Raw genomic sequence first — 24,568 nt, 5'->3', positions numbered from 1 at the left:
TACTGTAGAACCATACAAAAGCACTGATCTAATCAGCAATTTATAAATTGTTACTTTTTTAGATGTTGACAATGCACGTGTTTTTAAAAGGGGATGCAGTTGTACCATTCTTGCTATTGTTTTTAATCGATCATGTAGCAGAGTAGTTGTTATTGCCTGTAACGCCACCTATAATCGATCATGACCCGTGACTCCATCTACGCTGTGTGGGACATGGATGTTAATCGATCATGTAGCAGAGTATTTGTTATTGCCTATAACGCCACCTATAATCGATCATGACCCGTGACTCCATCTACGCTGTGTGGGACATGGATGTTAATCGATCATGTAGCAGAGTATTTGTTATTGCCTATAACGCCACCTATAATCGATCATGACCCGTGACTCTATCTACGCTGTGTGGGACATGGATGTTAATCGATCATAAGTTACAGTGGCAGTGGAAGTACAGGACAGCTGTATTGCACTTAATTATGGATTTTACTACTATGCTTAGTAAAAAGGGGAAAAACTCTTACCTATCAGTGATTATAAGTTCGGTTTTCAGAAAACATTATCTGGTGGAAAGATATACTTGTGTTAAAAGAGGATGTAAGTGTTTCGTGAAACTTTCTGATTCAGATATTACAATGGAATTTAACGTAAAACATAACCACGACACATGTGACACAGCAACTTTAAACCGTTAAAAGTTTAGCAACCAAGTGAAACGAAAAGCTATGCAGCACTTGAACGAACGTCCATCGAAAATTATTCGCCTTGAGGTAATGGAAAAAGATGATTTTCAGACTCTGACTAACAGTGACATCTGTAGGGTAAGGAATAATGTATACCGCAGCCGCTTAATTGTAAGACCGAAATCAACCTGGAACCAACTCGAGTATAGCTCTGGGACGAACTGGGAACTAATTCACAGATTTGGGAACCAATTCCAGTACAGCCAAGGACCCAGACCCACCAGCTGGCTGTTGACTTCACGTTCACATGCCGAATCAGAGGTGGACGATCATCCAACCAGAATGGAGGTATCGTGTGGTTAGCACCATGATCCCCCCCCCCCAGCCGTTATAGGTGGCTTTCGTCACCGGATTTCGCTACCTATCGTAGTTCCCCGAGTGCATCACGATGCTGGGTGGACACCGGTCTCATATATTGGCCGAAATTTCATTAGAAAATTTCTTCCCTCATGAGGACTCGAACCAGCGCGCATTCCGTAACGCGAGTCCTAGGCAGGATGCCTTAGAGCCTTAGACCATGACGCCACGGCGCGGGACAAGGAATATGCTACTGGAGCTAAATGACAGCTTTGAGCAGTATGGGATGAAGATAAATGCAAACAAGACGAAGACCATGGTCATAGGAAGAAAAATAAAGAAGGTAAACTTGTGAATTCTAAATGAGGCAGTAGAGCAAGTGAACAGCTTCAAATACTTGGGTATACTATAAGCAGTAACATGAGCTGCTGCCAGGAAGTCAAAAGAAGAATAGCAATAGCAAAGAAAGCTTTTAATAAAAAAAAAGGGAGCATCTTCGCTGATCTCTGGAAAAAGAACTAAGGAAGAGACTAATGAAGTGTTTTGTGTGGAATGTGGCATTGTATGGGGGGTAGAAACACGGACATTACGACGAAGTGAAGAGAAGCGAATAGAGGCATTTGAAATGTGGATATAGAAAAGAATGGAATGTGTGAAATGGACAGACAGAATAAGAAACGGAGCTGTGTTAGAAAGAGTGGGTGAAGAAAGAATGATGCTGAAACTGATCAGGAAAGAAACAGGAATTGGTTTGGTCATTGGGTGAGAAGAAACTGTCTACTGAGGAATGCACTGGAAGGAATGATGAACGGGAGAAGAGTTCGGGGCAGAAAAAGATATCAAATAGGCCTAATAGACGACATTAAGGTATATGAATCATATGCGGATACTAACAGGAAGACAGAAAATAGGAAATACGTAGACGCTAGATAACCATGGCAGTTGATAAAGCGTCGTAAAATAACCAATTAATAAAACATACATACAAACATGCACATTGAAAAGACTCAATGTAGTTATGTAGAAGACAATCTGTTAAGTGTAATGATATTAGAACTGCTAGGTTGGTATTAATGTTATTGGACATTTCACATTAGATATCGTACCAACAGAGCGCTGCGTTTTGATTGGTTCCTTATGCAGCAGTTCGCAGTGGGCTTCAGTAGTGTGTTTGTGTTGCGTGTGTTTTTGCTACAGTGTACGCCAAGTTCATGGAATAATTGAGTTGTTTTAATAATATTTCAGTTGGTCCGTTGAACAAAGATAATATTATTCTAAATCTAAACCCTAGTCTCAAAAAAGATCAAAGCCCTTCACAATTTCTCCATTAAATGTAAGATAAAGTTGTAAAGCTCCTCAGTAGATACCGCCTCGTTTTTTTACATGTTATTCGAGTCATATGGAAGGCGGGAATGAGCGCCGAATTCTGGACCTGCTGTCCGGTGGCAGCGTCCCTAAAGAAGAGTGAAGTTTTTAATAGTGTGTGCGTTTGTGGGTTGCTACTGTATATGCCAAGTTCGTATAACCATTGATAATATTGTGTTTGTTATTAATGCTGTTATATTAAATTATTACTAGTAAGTTCTGCATAAATTTTAAACAACGTGTCTCGTTAGTAGAATGTGAACACGTCGATTTTCAACAATCTGTCTTTATTCGTACAGTTAAGAGAATTCTTTATGAAAAGTACATTCGGGCAGAATTTAGATATGAACGTAATTATGAAATTATTACTATAACATTTTACTTTCTTTCTGTATAGATATACGTTATACAGTAGTTCATTAATGAATGAAAGCATGAACAAACATGGATTAGCGCCAATAAGTATGTTATTTTTTTTTTTGCCAATAAGTGTGTTCTTTTATATATAGTGAGTTTATAAACAGTGAACTTCCAAGTTTTACACGAACAAATTGGACAACGCGATGAGAAGAGCCAACTGGTGAGACCTACGATAGTTATAGCAGGTAGGTAAAGTAAGGGTAAATTGTAATAGTACATTATGCAACGAGCCTATAATGGTAGTAATTAAGACGCGAGTATGTTCATGAAACGAGCGCAAGCGAGTTTCATAATTTTCATACGAGCGTCTTAATTACCATTATAGGCAAGTTTCATACGACTTTTTATGCTCGACCATATTTCTAACTTGAAATTATTCATAAGTAGGCCTATTCATGTTATTGTTATCTAAGTGAGGAGCGGAACTGACCTAGTGCAACAGCCTACCTCGTAAATTGTGAGATGTGCGCAGACGCGAAAGTATTTATTTTTTCCGAGAAACAGATGTCGACGACCTTGATATAATCTAGAGAGTAAAAGAAACATTAATCTTGATATAACCTTGAAATTGAATTATACATTGAAAAACGAGATGACAAATTGAATTTATTTGAATATTATTTACAATTAACGCTAATTATTATAGTAACAGAACTGACTTTATTTCAAATGTAGGTTATTTATTGTGCAATTGGTGAAATCGATACTTGCGCTTTCATATGGTGCTTTCTGATTGGCGGAACACCTGAACTTTAATGAATAGGTGTACTTTAATGAGGTCCATTAAAGGGCTGCTACCAGGTGTATAATTACTACATTTCAGCATGATCGAGCATAAAATATGTATAACGTATTTAGCTTGCGTCGCGACTTGTATTGCTTACCAAAGACGTTTTTGCCTACAGCAAGTGAGGAATGTATGGATACGCGTCTTGATGCTCCTGTGTTATCAACTACACATGGATTTCGCAAAAACGGTTGTTGGCATTTTGATTTTTAATAGTGAGTACCTACTTTTATTTCGTGGCTAAACTAGCGCACTAGAAGTTCAGGTGATTTTGGAAGTGAAAATAGTCGAATTTATAAGGGATTTGGTGAAACAAGCGCTGAGTTATAGTCGCGACGCTGTTATTCCCGGCGTGACTCCTCCTCTTTGCTTACGTCTTAGGAAGTGAAGGCTCTATAAAGTCTAGGTAGGTAGTATCGTTCGCCATTTTTGTTCTTTCGTTGCTGGGCTACCAGACGAGGAATCTATTTGCAACACCGTTAAACATTATCATATAGTAACTCCTATGATAATAAATCAAACGCACTGTAATTCAGCAAATAAATGAGCGGCAAATAACGTCCTCGTGTGCTCTCTGCGAACGCCAACGAAAGAGCCAAAATGGCGGGCGATTATATTAAGTATTTATCGAGCCTTAGGAAATGCATAACGTTATCATCAGCGACTCACAAGACGCACACGTTTAAATGTAGCCAACCTGCAACGTGATTGGCTGCAGGAAATAAGAGCAACGGGACTATAGTTCCGGTGATTTTGGAAGTGAAAATGGTTCAATCTGCAAGGGATTTTTTAGGGACTTGTATTAGAAACTTAAGGATTTTATACGGATATACTTGAAGGACAGGAAATTACTTACTTACAAATGGCTTTTAGAGAAGCCGGAAGTTCATTGCCGCCCTCACATAAGCCCGCCATCGGTTCCTATCCTAAGCAATACTAAGCCAGTCTCTACCATCATATCCCACTTCCTTCAAAACAATTTTAATATCATTCCATCTACGCCTCGACCTCCCCAAAGATCTTTTTCCCTCCGGCCTCCCAACTAACACTCTATTTGAATTTCTGGATTCGCCCATACCTGCTACATGCACTGCCCATCTCAAAACGTCTGGATTTAATGTTCATAATTAGTCGCGACGCTGTTATTCCCGGCGTGACTCCTCCTCTTTGCTTACGTCTTAGGAAGTGAAGGCTCTATAAAATCTAGGTAGGTAGTATCGTTCGCCATTTTTGTTCTTTCGTTGCCGAGCTACCATACGAGGAATCTATTTGCCACACCGTTAAACATTATCATGTCGTAGCTCCTATGATAATAAATCAAACACACTGTAATTCAGCAAATAATTATGCGGCAAATAACGTCCTCGTGTGCTTTCTGCGAACGCCAACGAAAGAGCCGAAATGGCGGGCGATTATATTAAGTATTTATCGAGCCTTAGGAAATGCTTAACGTTATCATCAGCGAATCACAAGACGCACACGTTTAAATGTAGCCAACCTGCAACGTGATTGGCTGCCGGAAATTAGAGCGACGGGACTATATATCAGGTGAAGAATACATTGCGTGCAGTTTTGCGTTGTGTAACGTTCTCCATTCTCCTGTAACTTCATTCCTCTTAGCCCCAAATATTTTCCTAAGCACCTTATTCTCAAATATCCTTAATCTCTGTTCCTCTCTCAAAGTGAGTCCTAATTTCATAACTATACAGAACAACCGGTAATATTAATATAACTGTTTTGTACCTCAGGGTGAAATAGGGTTTATTAAATTGGATAATAAAAAAAATTCTTTCAGCTTTTTTAAGAGTAGACTGGATGTTAAAAGCTTCTCAACCGATTAATAACAGCATTTCCCATATGTATTGTGCGTTTAATTTCCTCCCGAGTGTCATTTATATTTGTTACTATGGTCAATGTTACTTATGTCCCGCCCACTATAGAGATATAGGCCAATTTTACAATTATTTAGTATAACTTGTTGCTTCTTTGACAGGTTAGGTTTGGTTAGTTTAAGTTTTTGTTATAGCCAAAGCTCGGATCTTGGGGACTTGTGTGTCGTGTGCTTGAGTAAGGTTACAGGCATAACGTACACAAAGCTCACGCTGCAAGTGCTCAGGGACAGTCGTTTGTACTAAGAAAGTGGTCACATCGAATGGCAAGAAGACGAACGAATAAACTGTGTCACGTCGAAGCCAATGACATTAAGAGAATTACAGGTAAACGGTCTGTTTAAGGAATTAGAAAATACGTGTTATTCGAATGGGTGTTATGGAAGTTTGAAAATGCATTTCTTAAATTTTAGGTACAGAATTTCGTGGAGGAATTCTGAGGAGATACATTATTTTCTTCTAATGCAGAGTTTATATCTTGTAAGTTGTACCACACATAAACTAGAGCTGGAAACGGGCATTCATTGAAAGACATTTTTAGTCCTTTAAATTGATGGAGAATTTGTCCATAGCCATGGATTAAGTCGTAGAGGGACCTTCCCTAGTAGTGATACACTAATTGAAAACTATTTGCGAGAAAAATTTAGGATATACTTATCTTTCTCAGATACGAGATCTGCTGAAAATCGAACAGGAAACAGTGACAGTGAAATATTCAGTATTTTATTTAGGCCCAAGACTTTATAATAAAATTTCAAACCATTTTCCAAATTTGAAATTTTTAAAAATTGAAACTTTTAAAAAAGAATTTTGTAAAATTATCCATGATATATAATAGTAACAAATGTACTTTTTTACCTTTTATTTCTATCGACTATATTCATGTTTTTATTGAATATCACTGGCTTCTGTCGGATTGTCAATTTATATTAAATGTGTATTTTTCTCTCGTTTTCCCTTTCTTCTTTATTCTTGCTCATGTGTTGTACTTATTGGTTTGAATTAAGTTACTGTATTTAGTAAACTGTCCTTGTAAATTTTATGTTATATTATTCACTAAGACCACACCGTACACGAGCCTGACTCTTACGGTAGTGGCTAGAAACATTTTTATTTTATAAATGCAATTTGTACTCACTAGGTAGCTAGTTAAAATAAATAAAATAAAAAAATTAAAGTTTGCTCCCGTCACTTCATGTGACGTGGAAATAAGTTTCCTTCGTTTCAAATCATGTTTAACTAACAGACGAAGAATTTATGGGTTCGAAAATCTTCGAATACATGTAGTCTTACACTGTAATGAAATGTACAGAGCAGAACTGTAAATTTGATGTATTTTGCATGTTTATTTATATATATGCTATAAAATTAGATGTTTCAACCTATCATAATATTATCATTATGTTGTTCCAGCCAGGAACCACTTTTATAGCAGACCTGACAGTACCTCCGTGCTGGAAGCGGGAGTTTGTTGACATTGAAGTCCGGTCGCTTAGCCACGTTCAAAGACACAAGTCCCCAACTTCCGAGCTTTGGTTATAGCATACCTTGCATATGAAGGGTACAAGGGAAAAACGAACAAGGTCACAATTATTCTGTTAAAGGTGATGTCGTTATCTAATTCACTGTATTACTACAAACTTTAATGTTATTTTTACCAAAAGCGGTAAAGGATAATTAAAACCACGGATACATTCATTATTTCCTTTATTTCAAGTAGAAACAACAATAAATTTTGCAGTAATATACTGAAATAGATCATTATCTCACCCTTAATGGAAATGTTACATTGTTCGTTTTTCCCGTGTACCCTTCATATACGATTATAGCGCAACATTGGCAGTGATAAAAGTGAAATATTCGTTCAGTGGGCGTTGGATACTCTACATTCACCTTTCGTACAATGTTCTGTCAAGAGACATAATAATTTGTCTTTTCGGGATTTACTTCCAAACCTATCTGTTCAGTAATGCTAGGAAGAAAATCCAGTTATTGTAATGTATGATGATCGGCGGATTAACTAATGAAAGTGCAGCACAACAGCTGAGAGCTCACTCTACTTTCCATTAATGATTGTATTGCACAACTGAAATTAAAATTGAGTATCAGATCGCCTAATGCATTGGGAATTTATTGCCTACTCTCGCAGGTTCCTAAGAGGAGAACATTGTCCTGTACGAAGGTCACGTAAAACCTCAAGCTGACTGAATTTGCATTTCCCTCACTGCATTACTCGCTAGATGATCTGTTCGGAGAGCTCTTTGCTTCTGATCACTGCCGACATCCGAACAGAATTAACTTGATTCGTCCTATCCTTGTCGCATCGTCTTGTGACAGAGTGGCTGATATTGTTTGCTTGTCCTAGTCTGTGATTGGCAGGAGAGTCTATTAAAACTCTGGTCTGCCAGGATATTCGACCTCTTGTGTTCATATGAGTCAGCCTGCTACAGGGTGGTTGATAAAATTATACTCAATTATGGCCGCAACGTTAAAGGTACAATTTGTAGACAGTTTAAAAAACAGAACGTTTTGTAACGTCTTTATCGTCGTTGTCAACAATATTATCGTCATCGCAGCTGTGACCAAAGCGGGTGTCGTGATTACATCATGTAAACACAGACATTCAAACGGGTACGAGGAGTTTCCTGTACAATGTTGTGTGTTTCATTCACGTACTGAAGGCAAGCAGTCGCTCTACAAACTCTGTCTCTACAAGCAATAAGAGATGGTTTCGTGAAGAATGAAAAGGGGAACTTTTTTGTTGTTTTTTTATTTTATTTTTTATTTTATTGGGTTATTTTACGACGCTGTATCAACATCTAGGTTATTTAGCGTCTGAATGATATGAAGGTGATAATACCGGTGAAATGAGTCCGGGGTCCAGCACCGAAAGTTACCCAGCATTTGCTCCTATTAGGTTGAGGGAAAACCCCGGAAAAAACCTCAACCAGGTATACCTTATTTTATTTCAAGGAGTGCAGTTCGGTGTTCAAAGGAACCACCGAACTGCACTCCTTGAAATAAAATAAGGTATAACTTGCCCCGACCGGGATTCGAACCCGGACCACCTGTTTTCGCGGCCAGATGCGCTGACCGTTACTCCACAGGTGTGGACTTTTTGTTGTTCTGTCAGACAAAATGTAGTATGTTTACTTTGCTCAACGGTTCTATTAGGAGTATATAGAAACATTAATTGCCGCGCTGAATAATGTATTATTATTATTATTATTATTATTATTATTATTATTATTATTATTATTACTGACCACTAAGTATGTGTTTCTGTAATTCATCTGTACGTGCATGAATATTAATATTTTTAGAGCTTTTCCCTAGAATAAAATTATTAGGTTTCATCTCAATTTTAATCTACTTAATCTTTAAATGAGGGTAACTATTTATTAGTTATTCATTTAATAATAATATTGTAGAAAGACTGATTCAATAGTATGTGCCAACGAACTGTTAAACGCCAAGAATTGACATGTCTTTAATCATAGCCAGTAAGAGAAAGATGAGATAAATAAATGTAAGGAAGTCAGCTACCTAAAGGGGTTTGAAATATCTCGTGCTCTAAAGCCTTTTAATAGAACAGAATTTCTCAAAAGAGTAATGTTTAAAATAGCTTAAATAACTTGTCCATAAGAAGTTTTTAATTTTGAAAAATTACGAATTTCTTGACCAAGTATCGAGATAAGAATTTAGAAAATTCCTGATTATATTCAAGAGGAAGGTTAAAAAAAAAGAAGCAAGAAAAATCGTATATTATTCACTGGCTCTTGATGACAGCAGTGACATTACTGATACAGCAAAGCTTTAGATTTTTATCCGCGGGATTGATCAAGATGTTAGTACAGGAACCACCACTGGTTGTAGTTTTCATGCCAAGTATCTTTCCTCCGTCTCCATACTTCATAGGCTGTCTGTCGCATGTAATCACTGCAGTTCGAGTTTTGGTCACCGCTGCGTCATCATCTTCATAATCGTTATTATAATCGCCATAGGATAAGAATTAAAAGAAAAGCGATGGGCAATTCATGGAATCCCTGTAATCGTGTGAAACATGTACGCTGGTTGTTACTGTGAGCGTGGTTGAGTTTGTAAGAATGTTTAGGATTTGAAATAAAATGTTGATATAAAATCTTTTAATTCCTACGCCGTGTTTCTGCGTCTGTTGTACCTGATATCGACATTAAAAGGCGTTGTCACTGCTGACGCTTACCTTAACAGCAATTCTATTAGCGACGACGTAAGCATTTTCGATCAAACTTTCGGCTGTCGCTTCGGTACAGCCTACTACGATTTCTTTTCGGACGCACCGCAGCTTAAAGACTTATTTTTGTCGCGGATTTGGTCATAAGATTTTGGCGAGACGAGTCCGAGGATTCGCTCTGGGATTACCTGATATACGCATTACAGTTTGGGAAAATCTCGGAAAAACCAACCAAACAATCAGCCCAAGTGAAACTTCTGGAAAGGAACTTTTGTAGGATATGATTTTTATACGAATTACAAGAAGTAGAAAACATCATCGCACGCTATTAGGTTGCTAGGCAACAAATGGACTCATCCTCCAATGATGGCCATTAGAAAAAGAAGAAATTATTCAAAAGTAACCTAGGCGTTTCGAAAATACAGCAAAAACAATGCCACAAGGGGGAAAGGAACTGACCACCCTACTCAATTATCTCCTGGCCTAGTTGCCTCATAAGTGGTACCTTCTTGGTATCACTTATGAGGTTCGGACCTGGACAGTCAACTAAACAACAAGAATAAACGTAGCATTTTCTCCCAGATCTCTTAGATCAGTGTTTTTCAACCGCCGAGCCTTGACATCAATTATACCTGGCGGGATATTCTCCTGGAATCTGTCATTTTAATCTTCTAAGCATTTTTAACGAATGAGTATTTAATAGTGGAAATATTGTCATGAGAATAATTTTCGTAATTGTGTCGAAAAGCGCAGGTCCAGATCGTTATGAGTCATAAAAATTGCCTGCAAGCCGATTAGAACAATGAGCGGCGAATCCTCTATTCTAAAAACTGAACGAAATAACATCTGTATTCCATATATCACTGTTCAATAATTTCATTAGATGAGAAGTATAAACATTTTTTTAATTAACTGAAGTTTAAAATATAAAATTATTTCCCAAGTTTCAACCACTGGTACTCTTTAATAGTGTTGTTAATCGATCAAAATATTTCATCGATTAACTATTTGAATTTAATCGATTAATCGAGTTTTGATCTAGTTTTAAAAATGGCGCGGAACAATTTTTCCCTTGAAATTATTCAAACCTATCTCTCAACTTAACTGACATGTCACTTATTGTTATTAGGCCTAACGAAAAGTCCAAGAAAATGATTCTATTAGAAACAGTAATAATACTGCAGTTGAACAAGCTATTTTTTTTAAATTAGGTCTTTGTAGTGCGAGGTTTCTGTTCATACATGTTTCTGTTAAAACAAAAAACAGAATATCAGCAAAATTTGTAACATAGGCAAATAACATGAAGAAAAAACAGTCCTTAAATTTCATAAAGTTATTTTAACAATTTTAAGGTTGGGTTCTAAGGAGAATATTAAGAGGCATGCAAGATATGGATACCGTACAAATCAAAATACGAAGAGAACCATGACACACTAAAAAGCGTTAAGAGGTTGAATGTACAAATTTGGTCTAATATTTAAGCCTGCTACTCATAATAATGATGATCGTGGTGGTGGTGATCAGTGTTGCCAAGTCAGCGGTTTTTTAGCTAAATCTGGTGTTTTCAGGGCTATGGTCAGCTACAGAATTTTACCATCAGCGGCTAGCTGTTTATTTGGCGTTTTTTGACGATTCTGGCAGAAAGAGACGGTATTTTTAAGTTTTTTTTCTGTAAAGATATAATGTTTTATGTGTACTTGCGGACAACAAAATTAGTTAATCATAAATCAGAGTTTAATATGGTATTATCACAATTTTTCATTGTGCGAATATACAATATCAACGTTTTATGTTAACTCGATTTGGTACAACCATGTCCATTTTCTGCCTCATTCATTGTTGTTGTACAAATAAGGTATGTCGCATTTTATTAAACTCTCACAAGGGGAGGGTTTCGGCTCGAACAGGAATTTTTGGTTAAAAATTTGTACAGAGGTTTACCTCACAATGGTGATGAAGTCCGTAAAAGCATTCATTTTTGTAACTCTCCGTTTGGTTGGTATTGGTTAATACACTTCTTTAAAATGTACATGAGGATTCTCTATAAACTGCATGAAACAACATGGAGCAGAGCAATACGCACAACACGCAGAAGCAACACCTGAACAATCTTCTGAACCACACCTCAGTGCTCAAAAATCGAATGCCACCTGAATTACATTTTTGAAGTCCGAGACTTGTTCAGGATTCACGTAACCAGCTGACTGCCAGGAATACTGAAGCATAGGGAGGTATACTGGAGCAGACAACTGGTTATGAATAACAGAGTGCATTTTCATTATAAACACTCGATTTCCCTAGTTAAGTTGTGGATTCTCAGCAAGAGTCCTTAAGCAATCTGTTATCCTCCGAGCATATATTTTGTATTGTCTAAGGAAATAGATATTCAGAGGCTGGAAATATTTAGTTTTTTTAGATGAAATGATCATAATTCTATTTCCTAGCCTTAGAATGATTCATTTATTAAGGTTGTGTCCTTGTGCGCATTCAATGACTCACACAACAGTGTACGTTTTTGATTAGCTGCAATATTTTCAGACAGAACGTTGGAGAAAAATATTCTTAAATGGGCTTTAGACATTTTACCACTCGCACTAGCTTCTAGGCTAGGCTCTCCCCACCCCTCAACTTGTACAGACAGTGCTGTAACATACAAACCACACATTACACAAACGAATGCTTTTGGGAGCTTTACAGAGATGTAAAGATGGGCCTGTTTGCAAATTTTGTATACGAAATTCGAGTCGAAACCCTTCCCTTGTCAGTCTATTCATGTATGCATTGTTTTTGTAAATAAATTGATATACTCAATCATAAAGAGTAGATAATGAATTGAATTATTATTTTCATTTATGATAACTTATAATATGATATATTATTTAATTTATCATAATTTTTATGTAACACAGACATACTTAAAACTTAAAACCAAACTCATTGTTGGCAGGCACGTCTCCAGTTTAGTGTGAAATCAGATTACGAACCGACTGATGTGATTGTGAATGTGATTGTTTCCGAAGTGTCTAGTATATTATTGATCTACTTCATTCAATTTTGAAGAAATGTGCCGCGTATAACTCTATACGATCTAAAGTTTAGATATGTGTGAAAAAAACATTGTGTTGAAAGATTAGGTGGAAGAAGTTGCCGGTGATAGATCGAAAGCTCGATGTAAATGGTGTAAGGTGATATATTGAATGCAAAATATACAGATTTAATTATCCATACGATTTTGCATAGAACATATAGCCTACGAAGTGACACACACTTTCCATAATTTGGTTCTACATTTTATAAAATTCTCCAGTTCTTGAAACTGTATAGTCTGTATTTAAAATTTGGAAGTGATGTGTTAAAAAAAATCTGGAGTTTTTCAACTACAGTTTAGCGGTTTTTTTAAGGTTGTGCAGCGGTAAATGGAATTTTGAGTTGGCAACACTGGTGGTGATAGTGCAGTAATATAACTCATAAAACTCACCGAGGCGAAGTCCTTCTCTTCTTGCGAGAAGAATACTCCGCGGCAAGGAAAGGCGCAGTTCTGCACCTTGCCGACGGAGACGCTCCTGTTGTACCACGGCGATTCCTTCGTCACTGTGTGGAGGGGCTGGCGACACCTGCACTCGCACTCCTTGCTTTTCGGACCTTCTCCCAGTCGCGGAGGTCCCACGATGTCCGGACAGCCTCTTTTGCCCGGCTTGCAGCCCTGGGTCGGTTTCCTGGTGGGCTTGACCGTCGTGGTGGCGCTGGTGTCGGTCCTGTTGTTTTGCTCCATGCACAGGTTGACGGGGTCCCCGTGCACCGGAAACTTCTCGCACGCCATCCTCTCCGGCCACTGGAACCCGTACTGCTTCATGATGGGCACGCATCCGTTCCGTGCCCTCTCACAGACGCTTCTGCACGCCGGAAGGGGCTTCAGGTAATCCTCGATGCATATAGGTGCGTACATGGAACACAGGAAGAATTTAAGATCTGGAGAGCAGTGGATCTCGACTAGTGGCCAGAACTGATGAACCTCCAGCCCTGCCTCGTCTTGAGTTTCTTGGTTCAGCTCGTTGGGCATTGACGTCATGTTGTAGCCAATTCCACGGCACATGGGAATTGTGATTTCCTCGCACCTCGGCGGAGTGGCGGCTCCCACAGCGGAAGAGGATGACGACAAAGTAGACGAGCCGCCGCTGCTGCTGCTGCTACTGCTGCTGACGCCGCTACCCCCGCTGCTACCTGCAGCACTTCCAGTTCCGGTTGATTTTTCGGCCCCGCTGCCATTTTCGGTCATAATCAGAATGAATAAAACCGACACGAAGTACCAATCACGATACATCGTGCGAGCTACGACCTCCCAATGCCTGCAGGACTTACAAGGACTGCATATTCAAGCGACGCTATGCGTTTTCAATTTCTTCGTCGGCGGAACACAAAACACTTGCTCTTCGACTCGACCGCTTTCTCGCTAACTATACACATTTGCTACATCCTGTTTTGATCTCAAGTTTCGAAATGTAACGAACTACTCCGTCATCCCACTCAGATATGGTCTTCATAAAAAGTTTCTATCCTTGCACTTCTATGTCCAAAACAAACTGAAGTGAGTCATTGATTGACACAAACTGTTCACTGAATAGTTGGCTGACTGTCTCTGAAGCGAAATTTATTTTGATGTGGAACTATTGAAGTTGGCGTCTGTTATTAATTTCAAGTTGTTCCTTTTTGTGTCGAGAGAATGACATTTTTTGTCTCTTTATCTCGAACCACACCATGTCTTCGAAATTGTGGAGGGATTCTTGCTACTGTCACTCGAAAAAATGCTTTATAGAAGTCACCGGTAATTACCCATAATTCTCACTTCATGCTTCTGATGGCTGCGCTGTATGTCGCGATGACGAAAATAAATTGTCGGTCTACTGCATGAATGTTCACTCCACGGACGACCGCTGTTCCCTGGAAAAGAAAGAAACAAAATAGGAATAAATAAAAATAACAATAAAAAGCTACAAATATGTTGTCGTTCATGAAAGTTCTTTGTTCACGTTGTATGATTTACCTATCTTTTGTGCATTCATCTGCCAATGTGAACTTGTGACCTAACAAATTGCTGTGATTTAAAAAGTTAATGAAAGCAATTTAAAACATAGTGACTAATGCACATTTTAACCATTTTAAAGAGATGTAAAAGGAATGTACGTCTTACTAAAGTAGATGCTGTTTATATTTTCTAAAAATTATTTAATTCTCGAGATATTTTACGAGAAGTTAGTTTATGATTTTACTAATGGTTGCAAAACTTCATTTCTCACACTAGTTTATTAAACCGTGTCGGACTGTAAAGAAAACAACTATCGCAATGTCCATATTTCATATGTTGTACAATATTATAGTATTGTGAAATTTTAATTTTCCTATTAATTTTTTTCTATTGTTCTATTAAAATTATAGCTTGTGCAGCAAATGCTGCAAACTAAGACGTTCAAATAAATTTTTTTTCAGATTTACTTTCAGTGAAGAATAGCAGATATTTTTAAAGTTATTTGCTTCAGTAATGATGAAACATACTCCCTCTGAATTATTTTTTAATGCCAAATACTTTTTCGTGAACCTATCCACCTTCAGTTTTTGAGTTTCAACGCGAAAACGCAAGTAACAATGTCAGGACGATCAGTGAGTTTTTCATGTGGGAGTAAAGCAATAGCTATTTCAGGTCATTGTGGATTGTAGGCAAAAGTTAAAAAAAATGTCAGGTTTGTTGTGCTTTCGAACAATAGACATAACATCTTGGTATAGCTGCTGCATGTAGGCTTGAAATGTAGAGAGTAAAATCATTTTATCCTGCTAAGAGATCTTCCTGAAATGATCGGGAGACTACGTAATTTTGTAGGCATCTTATTTTATTAGCAAGTAATACCTTTTGGTCTTTCCTTAGGAACTGTAATTTTTGCGCTCTCTCGAGCCAATACTGAAGAGAATGACGCATATAAATATCTACACCACACCGCCATTAAGTATATGAAAAAGACCCAACCCCACTTGATTAATAACTATAAAAATATTTGATTTTTAATAACTATATTATTATCTTACATAAGTTTTGTATATATATGTATATATATATATATATATATACACTATATAGCCGCCACTCAGTAAATTATAGAAATGAAGATCTAATATAAGATATTCTCTACATGTACTTACATAACCCCAAAACGTTTCACTTTCATATCATCAATATAGCATTAATACAGTATGTATAATTAATGAAAAATAGTCACATCATGGCATTAACTATAATAATATTTCATTTATAATGGTAATAATGTCATCAAACTACCTCGAGTTTTATAGATTTTAATATCCAATACACAGCTATAGCCAGAAAATTACACACCCAGAATCAGACCTGTAAATTATTTTTAGTAAGTCTTGAGCTTTTAATAACCAATTGAATTTGAGCTCTAAATATGTCAGCAATCCTGCAGGTCATGGCCTTCGTGTAACAGCCTATTGTTTATTGTAGTGTGTGTTTTGTTTTATACTGAAATGCAATTAGTTCTCAAAACTGACGAAAGATGGATTTTGGAAAATAGGAAAATTATGTAGCCTATTGTAGCCTATAGGATACTTTGCGAATTTCAGTTAAGGTACATCTGCAGTGGCCTTAACATAATTCAATCTTCCTTTACGCGTCTTAATATCACATCTATTTCATATTTTATACCGTGAAATAGAAATAAAAAGCGTACATACTTTGTTGAATTTCTAATTCGATTACCATAAAACTAGGACATTTAAAATGTGTCATATATATGGCATTTTTATTAATGCACTGAGTTTTGTTTAAGAACCACAATTGCTCCATTGAATTACGGTAATAACTTAATTTTAACCATTGTTTTCTACGTCTTCAGTAAATGGTGCTTGGCCCACTATGGTTCTGAACCCTTCAAATAACTTAAATAGTGATACAGCATATATAGTGATATATAATTATATTTCTTTGTTTCGAAAATTTAAGAATTCACGATCTCCTATTACCATTGCCATGGAATGAATAAACGTGTTTTCTCTTCCTACTCAAAAATGTTATATTCTGCACATAGGAGTTATTGCAGGAACAACAACGCTACAATCTGAGGCGGCGGTGAAAAATGTATTATATTGTTATTTTAAAAGTCTTGTATATCCTTAAATATCAGTCCTATCAAAATTTTGCATAGAATGAAACTTATCGGCAATAATTTTTAAAGAAACTTTTATTATGTAACATTTTTCACAAAAAGCAATAATAAGCGAGGTATTTCGATTTATTTAATTCTGGTCCCTTTAAATAAAGTATTTTGAATGCCACATAGCCTTAATTCTAAATTACAACGAACTTAATTTATATTACAATTTTCATATAAATCGGTTCAGCCATTATCGCGAGAAAAGGTAACAGACAGACAGACAGACAGACAGACAGACAGACAGACAGACAAACAAAAGTTTCAAAAAAGAGATTTTCGGTTTCAGGGTGGTTAATTACATATATAGGCCTATGTTAGGACCAATTATTTTTGGAAAATCGAAAATTACCAGAAAAATTTCGGCTACTGATTTATTATTGGTATAGATTCAGAAAGTTAAGATACTCTTATATTTTTAGTGTGCAGAGTTCTATAATTGTATCTACTGTTACATATAATTTCTGCAACATTTCAACGGTGTTTGTGATTTTTCTTGAAACTGCCGATGTCCCCTGTTGGCTCATAAAAAATCTGGTCAGCCTATTTTAAATCAGATATCACTCATCAAAATCTCAACGGGTTCTAGTATGAAACGAAAAATATAATTTACAACCGTTGTAGCATCGGATTGATGTGATGACATGTTATAATTCCCGGAATAATATACATTCGCCAGTTCCACTTCGATTATGTAATTCGTACAGCCAAACAGATTTTCTGCCATGGGAACTGTTCTGACGTGTGTGCAGTTATTTTGTCTGTGACAAAAGAATAATGCTGGGCGCAACAGCAATCCACCAGTTCATTGGAAACTCCATACATTTAGTTCTCGGAACTTTCCGCAGTGCAAGAGGGAGAGGAGAAATATAATCTGTTGATTTATGTCTTGTTTTCTTCACGGAACATACTCTTTTTACACTACCGAGAATGCTAGCTCCTTGATTGGGAGGTTTCCAGTATCACCCCCATGATGACGTCATCAACCCGTCCCGTGTTCTTGTATTAAGACTGCGATGTGTCAGGAAATTGATTGGGCTTAGGGATGAGGATACGTCACGTCAATCTAGTGGGAACGGATTTCGCAGTAAGTAAATAAACGGAGCGTCTAACCTTCTGTTCACACAAACGGTTCCGAACTCAATAAAACTACCCCTTCTATCTCACCCTCATGATGGTGGTCGAGCAAACGTGACGGTGGAGTATAAGTCCGAGATCATCAAATTTTGCGAAAGATCACCTCCCCCACACCCTTTTAGCAGGGGCGGGAAAAATCGCAGCTGGTGTTCAGTAACTAGAAATAAGGGTTCCATTCTATAGATGTCTACGTGTCTTTATGATTTAACTTCTACTGTATTATACTTCGACTTGCGAGACCGTGCTGAGAAGACAAGGTCTAATCAGATTAATCCAAAGGTAACTTTAGTTTCATATTGTGACGTTACAATAGATTTTAGGAAATTAACCCTTCAAGCTTGATGTACATTATAGTGTAGATTGTTTCTTTTTCTTTTTCTTCTTCTTCTTCTTTTTTTGAATGTCTTCGATACTTTTAAATATTTTGAAAAATTCAATGTGATAGAAATAATAATAATAATAATAATAATAATAATAATAATAATAATAATAATAATAATAATAATATCATCATCATCATCCTTCACGAATTAGGCCTCTGTAGACCTGTTTCGGCCCCATCTAGCAGTCGTCTAAAAGGTCTTCCTGGTCGATGATATCCTTTAGGTTTATACTGCATCATAATTTTTGGGATTCTTGAATTTTCCATTCTTCTTACATAATCTAGCCAATTGAATTTGTATTTGCTGATTTTTTCTTCTACTGACTCTACTTCTAATAATTGTTCTAAAATTTCTTCATTCCTTTTTCTGTCTAAAAGAGTATATCCTGCTGTCCTCCTTAAAAATTTCATTTCCGTTGCTTTGATTCTGTTCATGTCTTTTTTCTTTAATGTCCAAATCTCGCTTCCATATAAAAGGGAGGGTAATGCTAGTGCATTATATATTTTTATTCTTGTAGATTTTTGTACTAATTTAGCTTTTAATGTATTGTTTATTATTCCTAGAATTTGTGTAAATTTGGTAATTTTCTTGTTCACATCTTTTTCATTTTGATAAGATATTTCACAACCCAGATAATTGAAATTTTGTACTTGTTCGAGGCATTGGTTATTGTGTATTATCTTACTTCTGACTGGGTCTTGTCCTAAAAATGCCATTGTTTTTTATTTTTGTGCTGAAATTTCCATCCCAAAATCTTATAATATTTTATTTAATGTATATAATCCTCTTTGTAAATATCCTCTGAATTGGAAATTATGACTTGATCATCATCCAAATAGAAACTAAAAGGCACAACTGTAATAATAATAATAATAATAATAATAATAATAATAATAATAATAATAATAATAATAATAATAATAATCCGTGGCGCTACAGCCCGTGAAGGGCCTAGACCGACCACCCGGCTGCTGGCTTCACACCCACATGCCGAAGCAGAGGTGGACGATCATCCAACCAGAATGGAGGTATCGTGTGGTTAGCACGATGTTCCCACCAGCCGTTATAGCTGGTATTCGCAACCGGATTTCGCTACCTATCGTAGCTCCTCAAGTGCATCACGATGCTGGGTGGGCATCGGTCCCATACAATCGCCGAAATTTCATGAGAAAATTTCTTCCCCCATGAGGACTCGAACCAGCGTGCATTCCGTAACGCGAGTCTAGGCCTTAGACCGCGACGCCACGGCGCGGGACTAATGTGGTAGACATGGAGAATATTAATTTTGAAACATTTCTATACCTGAATTAAAAATAAAATTAAAAATTTTGGGGCCCCAGGGGTCAAAATTGTCCCCAAATCTTGAATATCTGTGAAGACTTGATTTGGAAATCTTGGATCCCCAGAATGATTATGTGACCAGTTGTTTCTTTTCTTTTCTTTTTCTTCCCCCCCCCCCCAATTTTGTTTAATATAAATTCAGGTCTGAAGGGGTTAAGCCTTGTAGTATCGGAAGGCTGGTGTCGCATTGCGGTCTTCTGGGTTGATTTCTAAATTATGGGGTGCACAATAGCCCTTTTTTGCCAAAGTGATACAGTTTTATACCTTTAATTCAGAAGACGCTGCAATAGCTCAATAGAAATAAAGTAGTTCACTAGATCAACTCTATTGTACTCGTATATTATGATAATCATCCTGGATGATATGCAATTCCGTGTTAGCCGCTCGATCCGAGATCGTGACATCAAATCCTGACAAAGGCGATGAAATTTATAAGGTGATAAATGACTTCCGCCGGGAGGGAAGTAAAGCTGCGGGTCTTGTGTCGTAGATTTACGATACGTAAAGTAACCCGATTCTTGATAGAGTGCTCCGATTGTTCACAGCAGTCCAATTGCATCTCTCATACCTTTTCCCTTCCTAAAGCCAAACTGCTCTTCTTCCAACTGTCATTCCGTCTTAGAATATAGGCATAGTCTAAACGTCGATTCAGTATTCGCAGGAGAATCTTCGCTGAGTGCGATATCAGGTTGATGGTCCTGAACTCGTTACATTTCTTGGCATTGTTTTTCTTCGGTATTGGCCGCAACACTGTCTCCGTAAAATCTTCAGGCCATTCGCCTATCTCAGCGGTTATCAGCACAGTGCATCCTCGGGTTAGCGTCTTTTACCCGCGGATAAGACATTGTACTAGCGTGCATCTGTGGCTGCTGGCGGGTATGCTTTCTCCCTCTCTCTTCTGCACGACACGGTACATATTCTGATATACACTTCTTACATGTTACTCATTTCAGCAAGTGCTGACGACCACTGGCATATTTAATATATTTCGTTGCATAATGATAGAATAAATAGTAAAAAGCAATGGTGATAGTGCATCTCCTTGCTTTAGCTCGCAGTTAATTAATGGTACAAAATGTCCTCCTGGAACAGCGAAACTGAAGCAAACATGCAAGTTCAAGAATGTATTTTTATATAACTTTAAAATATATACAGTTCTTTAAATATTAAATCCTACAATACTACTTTTAACTTGCAGTTAGGAAGAACAATTACCAACTTTTGTGAACAAAGATTTCTTATCGATTCACAGATTAAGATAATGATATGCGCGATAATTATTGAAGGTATTACTTACTTACTGGCTTTTAAGGAACCCGGAGGTTCATTGCCGCCCTCACATAAGCCCGCCATTGGTCCCTATCCTGAGCAAGATCAATCCAGTCTCTACCATCATATCCCACCTCCCTCAAATCCATTTTCATATTATCTTCCCATCTACGTCTCGGCCTCCCCAAAGGTCTTTTTCCCTCCGCCCTCCCAACTAACACTCTATATGCATTTCTGGATTCGCCCATACGTGCTACATGCCCTGCCCATCTCGAACATCTGGATTTAATGTTCCTAATTATGTCAGGTGGAGAAAACAATGCGTGCAGTTCTATGTTGTGTAACTTTCTTCATTCTCCTTTAACTTCATCCCTCTTAGCCCCAAATATTTTCCTAAGCATCTTATTCTCAAACACCCTTAACCTATGTTCCTCTCTTAAAGTGAGAGTCCAAGTTTCACAACCATACAGAACAACCGGTAATATAACTGTTTTATAAATTCTAACTTTCAGATTTTTTGACAGCAGACTGGATGATAAAACATTATCAACCGACAGGCATTTCCCATATTTATTCTGTGTTTAATTTCCTCCCGAGTGTCATTTATATTTGTTACTGTTGGTCCCAGGTATTTGAATTTTTCCACCTCTTCAAAGGATAAATTTCCTATTTTTATATTTCCATTTCGTACAATATTCTCGTCACGAGACATAATCATAATTGAAGGTATTACACATTGAAATATAGGGGAAAATAAATTCTGGCAATTGGTATGATTATTGAGCTTTGGACAAGAAATGTTCAGTTCTATCGATGAGCCGTGAAAAAATTCCTTCAATTCCCACAAGTTCTCTATATTAGAATGCCTTCCATTTTATTAATCAAGTCTTATTTGTATATTACAGAATTATATCTTTCATTAGTTACAAAATTCACATTTATATTGCCGGTTAAGAAATACAGTGAATTGGATTAAATTCCGAAAATATGATGCTGAAAATGCAGCAAGAAAAATTAATACAGATGGAAGGAACACTTCTATGCAGTGGAACCCTACCCTTAGACGTTGTAGAAATCAATGCACACGCGCTGTGCCAATTATCTCCATGGAACCGGAAATCATCAGTGGACTATTCAGTGGTCAATCCTTTTACCTACGCTGGGTCCAGTCTTAGTGTTATGTTGTCATTAGGGTAGGAATAAAATGGGCTCTTTTCCTTCAACCCTTGTCAGTCTGTTGCAGTCGTAACAAAAGTTGAAGAGAGGGTTCTTAACCACTGCTGCAGACAAGTCGTGCGAGATTACCATTTGGATAGTCCTTCTGGACAAAGAAACTTCCAAATGTCCATTGTGAACTGAAAGGATTAGTAATCAGCTGTTATAGGAAGTAAAGGGGAGTGAAGGTGATAATAGAAAAGCTTGTAGCGGTCATGTTAATTCAGTTGGTAGAAGCAAATGGTTTCTGCTCTGAAGTCTTTCCTGCCATTCAAAATAACTGTCAATATAAATTGAACATTGGTTTCTCAATATACATATTACGCAGGTGATATGAAAATACTATAGTAACGAAAAAGTGAGTGAAAATTGAATAGCTTTTTGGAAGACGTGCAAGTTTTTCATTTTAGTAATCAATTCCAACTACAGTAAATTCTCTGTGATCCGTTGCTATGTCGTCCGTCCGCTTCGTCGTCCGGCATTCACGAGATTTCATAGGCCACGCCTTACTGCAAGATGGTACGGAAATTAGTTAACTATCCCTCATTATCTGCATAATTGTTATGAGTAAATATGATAAAATATTTGTGAACATTTGAATAATACAGTAATTAAATCACCGATTACAATAGTTACAATCAGTATATTTTTTAATTTATTCCAATTAACATCAAGGGAAGCTTATTTGCCCCTGATGCATTGTAGCAAGCTAATTCAGTCACACGTTCTTTTTGGATTTTGAAACCAGGCGCAGTTTTGTATGATGTAGATTCTAAAGTTCTTTTCGGTAAACATTTGATATTTAAACCGGTTTCGTCACAATTGTATATCTGCTGGAGAGATAATTCCAGTTTACTCACCAAATCTCGGAATGTAATTTTCTATTCTTAAGCTGCAACGGTATCAGCTGACATCCTCTCTCCACAAATTGCAAGTGGACGAACACCATACTTTTCCCTCCACATTGACAACCACCCATCACTAGCACAGAAATTATCGCCTCCATATTTCTTAAGCATATCAAGCGCTTTCTCTTTCAGAATCAGATCAGATATTGGAGTACTTGTTCTTGAAACCATAGAAACAGTTCCTTATCGTATTTGAAAACATAAGGCTGCTTCAATGTACGGCGTTTGTCATTAGAGATCGTGGATGCACAATATTCTTCCAATGCAGCCCGATTAAGCTTCCAGTCATAAATTGTACTTCTTGGGGTACCAGAAGTAGTTTCCCCTTCATCCAGCCACTTCAAAATATCCACCTTGTCTTTTAAAGAATAACTAAACTTCGAGCTTTTATCAGTAAATGTCTTAGAAAGCATAGTGAACTTCTTCCACACACAACCTGTGATTTACTGAAAGCGCGACGGGGTTGCAAATAGGAGGAGGAAAAAAGTACATGGCGGGGAGAAAGAAGGCATGTACTATACTGTGAGTAGCCAATAATAATTACCTACCCTACTGTCCGGATGAGAGAGAAGTTACTGTACAAGTACAACAATTTAATTAACTTGGTTACCAAATCCTAGAATATGCCATTAGGAAAGTCTAGGAAAACAGGGAGGGTTTGGAATTGAACGGGTTACATCAGGTGCTTGTCTTTGCGGATGATGTGAATATCGTCGTTGTTCCTACAATAACTCCTATGTGCAAAATATAAAATTTTTCAGTAGGAAGAAAAAACACATTTATTCATCCTATGGCAGCCGTACATAGGAGACTGTGAATTCTCACATTTTCGAAACGTCGTCATCGTCTTCCTAACAACTATTAGGCCGGGTGGCCTGTTACGGTCTCAAACTAGAATTTTCAGTCCATCTCTTCTTCGGACGACCCAGAGATCTTTTGCCATGCGGGTGGTAATGAAACGGTGCTTTTGGAATTCTGCATCGATCCATTCGTTCGAGATGAACCTTCCACTGAAGTTGATGAACTGCATAATGGGTTCTATTTGAAGTTCTTGCATTATGTCCTAATTTTTTTATGATCCCAGCGAGTATATCCAGCTGTTGCTCTCATGAACCTCATCTCACTTGCTGTTATTCTACTGTTATTCGAAACTAGGAAATATAATTACATATAGGAGATTTTATTATTTGCTGTATCACTATTTAAGTTATTTAATAGAGCAAAAATCTGAAAGTCGATAAATGTCACATAGGAGTTATTGCAGGAACAACGATGATATATTAGGAAAAAATCCACAAACTATTAGGGAAAACTCGGAAATTTTACTTGAAGCAAGTAAAGAGATAAGTTTGGAAGTAAATTCCAAAAAGACGAAGTATAAGATTGT

General features: G+C 37.2%; 1 protein-coding gene across 3 annotated transcripts in view; it reads right to left on the bottom strand.

Moving 5' to 3' along the window:
- Nucleotides 1–24,568, bottom strand: part of fz2 (frizzled 2) — a 424,525-nt gene that overhangs the window by 18,265 nt on the left and 381,692 nt on the right. For all 3 annotated transcript variants that reach the window (XM_069846042.1, XM_069846043.1, XM_069846044.1), the window contains one exon: nucleotides 13,190–14,649. In XM_069846042.1, coding sequence (XP_069702143.1) covers nucleotides 13,190–14,032 — 843 coding nt within the window. In that variant the 5' untranslated portion in view covers nucleotides 14,033–14,649. The remainder of the gene's footprint in view (nucleotides 1–13,189; nucleotides 14,650–24,568) is intronic.

Source organism: Periplaneta americana, chromosome 14 (assembly GCF_040183065.1).
Source record: "Periplaneta americana isolate PAMFEO1 chromosome 14, P.americana_PAMFEO1_priV1, whole genome shotgun sequence".
Lineage (NCBI taxonomy): Eukaryota > Metazoa > Arthropoda > Insecta > Blattodea > Blattidae > Periplaneta > Periplaneta americana.
This window is presented reverse-complemented; position numbering and strand designations above follow the sequence as displayed.